General features: G+C 38.6%; 1 protein-coding gene across 2 annotated transcripts in view; it reads left to right on the top strand.

Annotated features, from left to right (window-relative positions):
- The window catches only part of ipo11 (importin 11), a 108,758-nt gene that overhangs the window by 14,454 nt on the left and 88,909 nt on the right, over window positions 1–5,395 (top strand). For both annotated transcript variants that reach the window (XM_020593722.1, XM_020593723.1), the window contains exons 4-5: window positions 1,466–1,538; window positions 3,516–3,719. In XM_020593722.1, the coding sequence (XP_020449378.1) occupies window positions 1,466–1,538; window positions 3,516–3,719 (277 nt within the window). The remainder of the gene's footprint in view (window positions 1–1,465; window positions 1,539–3,515; window positions 3,720–5,395) is intronic.

A 5,395-nucleotide genomic window follows, 5' to 3' on the forward strand; every position in this document is an offset into this window, starting at 1 on the left:
CGCTCTTAGTCTGACTTGTCACCCAGGACCTGTTTGCCTTGGGAGACCCTCCCAGGGACATATATCCCCCAACAACATAGCTCCTAGGATCATTCGGGTACTCAAACCCCTCCACCACAATAAGGTGGCGGTTCAACGAGGGGTCATTACTCTCATACCTTGAAAAACCCATCTCATTCTTTTTTGTCAGTGGTAACCAGGGAGTGTACCCAGACCTGCTCCTTGTCTGTTAGGTAGGAATTACGAGGCTTGAATTTATTTGAATTCTAATTCACTTCAACTATTTCAGCAGTATCAGTCAATCCTATTTGTATAGCACATTGCATACAGGTTAGTACCATTCACAAAAATGACAAGTTGATACCACATCAGTACAAATGTAAACATTAAAACAAATGTACTAATACATGAGAAATAAAAAGGCAATGTTGAGACCACTAAGGCAGATAAGAACAAACAAAAATCCAGTGAATTAGATGAAAGATGTCAATATAATGAGAACATAAAACTATTTAAAACATGGATGTAAATTATTGAATGAAGCAATTCCAAAGTCAAGCTATGAGGTAGGTTTATTTTTAGAGATGGCACTTTCAATTGTTTTAAGATATTCAGGCAAACTGTTCCACTGTAGAAACTAAAAACTACCTCACCTAAATTGGAAGATTTTTTTTTTCTGGCTATCTCCACTCTGTGGGTTGTTTTTGTTCCTTCTCTGGCTCCCTAAACTTTATAAATACCAAATAAGGCTCAGGCCTACACTTGTTTATGTTCATATATCTTTTAATGTCCAATATTTAAAGCTTGCCTAACTCCCAGATTCCCCAAATATATGTGCGTAGTAAATATCTTGTTTCACTAATTCACACTCTATCCTCTAGTACTTTGGCTTCCATCCATATTTCCTCCCTCTCTGCCCAAGGTTACAACATGATTCATTCCTTACTCTTCTTCGCGCCTAAAACTCTCCCACTTTGTTGAGCTTCAGCAGTTGAAACAGACAGTACTGTAAATTATGTTGAAACATTGTACATTTGCACTGATTCATATCGTTAGTCATTGGGACACACCCCCTTCTCCGTATAGCTTGTGACTTGGAGGAGAACAGCGGGTTTATCCAAAGCTTGCTGATTAAATTAGGTAGCTGGCAGGTCCTGCGCACTCTCGCCTTCAGCAAGAAGGTCCCGGTTTGGCCTAGAAGTTGGCTCTATTAAAAATTTGAGTCAATAAACTTGCTCCATGATGTGCATGAGTAAAGACATAGCACTAATTATTAGCATTCATAATGTCAAATTAAAGCTCATTCTGGAATCAGTTTGGATAAATGGGGTTACTGAGGGGCATCATCCTTTTTACACACTTACTGATCTTTGGTTTTTTTGTTTATCTGTTTGGCTGTTTAAGTTGGAATTGACTTATTTTAAAGTCCATCCTCTTATCATCTTTTTGTTTGGTTTGTTCACAGTGCGTTATCAGAAGAAGAGAAGATGTCATTGCGTGCTGGTCTCATCACAAACTTCAATGAGCCTGTCAATCAGGTTAGTAGGTAAAGAAATTATATGTACAGTAATAAAAAAATACCTTTCAGTTTGAGCATCTTATACTGATAAAATAAAACTCAAACTGCTCTGTGTAAAACCATATAATGTGCAAGGAAATTGACTTGAAGCATCCCAGTGCTTTGTGGCATTTTATAGTCCATTTCACATGTAGTTAAGTGTTTTTTTTAATGATTTTTGTATTATACTGTAATAATTGCATTGCTGTATACAACAGCTTTAAATGTGCTTGACATTGGCTGGCAATCATAATGAGCACTAGAATGTGGAAAATTATGTCAGTAGTACATTTTATAACTGATGTTTGTTTGGGATTAAAGTTGTAAACGGGACACACACTTTGACCTGTCTGGAGGGATGGTGTTCTTCTTTCAGATCTCTAAAGTATATGCATATGTTATTCTTCAATACCAGTAATAAAATCAGTGGCCAAGGTATCATAACCATCAATTTTCATACCATGGTATCGTGTAAATCACCAGATTTACACCATAGCACTGCAACCCTGTTACTCATATTCAGTATTTAGTTTATCAGTATTGTTTTATTTCATTGAAAGAGCTCTGGTATTGGAATTTGTATTGGAACTGAAAAAATGTGGGTTGGCCCATCACAAATATTTTGGTAGTACTAGACCGTGAAGAAAAGACTTTGAAGCAGTTTTGTTCCTCCATTGCCTCCTGGGAATGAAGTGAAACAAGAACCTTCATAATCTTCGTTGTTCTCTCTGCTGAAGTGATGTACATCACCCTGCCAATGTATTTTAACCACCTGTTGACACCAAAATTGTTGTGATGACATCAAGACTTGGTTAGATCAGACCAGCTATTCCATCTAAACAAACTGATCTGATCACAGACAGAGAAGTAAGTTAAGTTTGCAGATTTCATTTTTACCTTGATGAAAATGCAGTAATGTAGGCAAATCCACTGTACTTTCATCAGTCCCAAGGGGAGGCAGTTAGTGATTATGGTAATAAATGCACTCTAGACACACTTATGTTCCTGTAGAAAATCAAGAACATTTTTGAGAAGTCATTTTCTTTACATCTCCCAGCAGAATGTGGCAGTAAACAAATAATAACAGAATCATGTGTGCAGTACATCTGTGTGAGGAGACATGGAAGGTGGCCATCCTTTCTGATTTCTACAGCTAGTCTCTGAGGCACAGTCCTCCAACATCAGGACTGACGGGGTCCATATGGCAAGCAGTGAATGCCATTTAAACGCCATATGTCTCAGTAGTCTCAACCTCTCTTGATCGAATCAAAGCTCTAGAAGAGTTTGTGCATGTAAGTGTTGGTGTGCTAGTGTTGTCTGGCTTTCTTAGAAAAGACTGACTTACTGATACTTGAAAACAAAAGTTGCATGATCAGTGATTATTAATTAACATGTTAATGTGTTTAGAAGTCATATAGTATGTATTCCACAGAGTGCAACAGATTATTATTCTCTCTATAACTGATTGTGGGCAGTACTGTAAAATGGCAAGATCAAAAGAGCTGAAAGTGAATAAATAAAACCATAACTCTATTTTATTTTGGATAAACTACATCTGCTGATACATTTGGATGTTTATGCTAGTACCACATTTACTATTTAACTGAAAAGCCAAATATTTGGTATGTGAAACTGTGACAAGATCACATGACACACATTTCAGACATGGTCATAATATTAAAGGGTATAACCATGTAACATGCCTGTAGAAGCACTGTTTGGAAAAGCATTAATCTATGTACGTAACAGGAGAGAGATGTTCATTATATTATGCATAGCTTTATATTTTGTCTTATTTGTCCAAAGTAGTCACTTTAGACAGGGTTTAAAATGGAATTATGTTCTGTTCAGAAAGCTCCAGATTTAGTGAAACACCTATCAAGTTTTCTTTGGTGTAACCACTTTGTTTTTATGTTTTGCCACTGGTCATTGTTTTTTTTCTCTGTTATTCCAATAGATAGCGACCCAGATTGCAGTACTGATAGCCAAGGTGGCCCGCCTGGACTGCCCCAGGCAATGGCCAGAGCTCATCCCCATTCTGCTGGAGTCTGTGAAGGGTCAGGATGGCCTGCAGCAGCACCGAGCGTTGCTGACCTTCTATCACGTCACCAAAACCCTCGCATCCAAGCGTCTGCCGCAGGACAGGCCGCTTTTCCAGGATGTAAGTCCACGGTTTTAGGTGTTTATCAGTTGTTTTGTTACCAGACTCAGCTTAACATCTTTACTGCATTAAAAGAAAAATTACTTGTTGTTTCCTATACTATTCTGACTTTGTGCCCTCTGCTTTTGATGCAGTATTTGTATTCACCTGAATTCAAGGTGACTTTAGGTCAACAAGTAAAGAAAACCTGAACTGTGTCTGTTATACTTTGCTCCTTTAGTAGTTTTCTGCCTTCTTTCTCTTCTTGTGTTCTGCCCCGACTTCGTCATGTTCCCTTTTTCTATTTCTCTTTTTTTTCAAGCCAAATGTTTAGAACATGAAAAGACTAGTAGTAAGATTGTCTTGACAGTTGCAGGATTTTCAGTTTTATTATGAGCCTGTAGGAGATGCTGTTTAGCTGCTGTAAGAGACATGTCAAGTACAAGATTTATAGCAGCCACATTCTCAGTGCATCTGTGTTTTTATGCTTGATTTTAATGTGATGGATGTGTTTGGGCTTGTCTGTTTCTGGTTGTGTTTAAGAGAGACTGTGTTAGAGGGATGCTTGTTTTGGGGAGTTAACGTTTATCAAACAGACAAGGGTTCGGCAGAAAGAAAACTGAAGTGAGGCGGTTTAAGGAAAGAAGACGATCAAACAGACCAACACAGAAAACCGAGACTAGCAGAGGGAGAAACAGAAGTGACAGAGACAGACCATTGGGAATCAGATGCAGAGACTGAGACAAAGTAGTTGGACCTCAGGCAGAGGCATCCTCTATGCCAAAATGTTTGTGCCCTCAGGCAGTAATAGGTACAAAGGCAGTTCAAGCTCCATAAAACAGTGCATTTTTGTGATGCAGTTATGACTTTGATGCTAAATGGAAAGCTTTTCCTCCTCTGTCAAGACATGGCTGGCTTGGTAACGGTGTGTGTGCACACTCTGCATTGTGAAGGGGCGATGAGACAAAGGACAACACTTCAGTTCTAGTGGCACACTTCACCCCTTGAGTTTGTGTTTTTTAAGGTGAAGTCTGATGGCAGGACATGAATTGATTTAGAAACTTAAATTACCACAGTTTCTATAGCTGTATTTGTCATATTGGTTATTTGTATACACAGTTACACCTATCAATACCGTTGCTATCTTGCTGCAAGGTGCTGTTCACCATCCCAAATACCACACCTAGCTGCTCAGTCAATGGCTGAACAGTCACAAGAAAAAGTCATTGAGACCCCACGTGACCTGAGATTCAGACTTTGAAACAAGGATATGTGTAGTTTTATAGCGGATTCTTATTTTTAATTTTGAAAGAATAATGCGATCAACCACTGGTTTTAGTAAACCTTTGAATTTATTCAGACATTTATTGATCAATTCCTCATTTAACAGTCTGCACTGAATATCTATTTTGAAGCTCACTCTTTTACCCTCCATGTTATACAGTTTTACCTCTCTCTCTTTTTAGCATGATATACTGTGTACATAAGTACTGGAATGCTTGTGGGTGTTTGAGCATGTCTAGTATTCAATTGCTGTTTGCACTTCTGTAGTCCATCGTCCCAGATAAAACAGCTGGTAGAGCATGTTCACTGCATCATGGGGGACGATGCACTGACACAGCAGCATTAACCAGTGCTTTGTTTTAATGGCCCACTTGCTGAGTTTTGGGCTTTGGAGTCTAACTCTGTCAGACACG

This window comes from Monopterus albus, unplaced genomic scaffold (assembly GCF_001952655.1).
Source record: "Monopterus albus unplaced genomic scaffold, M_albus_1.0 scaffold20.1, whole genome shotgun sequence".
Taxonomy (NCBI): domain Eukaryota; kingdom Metazoa; phylum Chordata; class Actinopteri; order Synbranchiformes; family Synbranchidae; genus Monopterus; species Monopterus albus.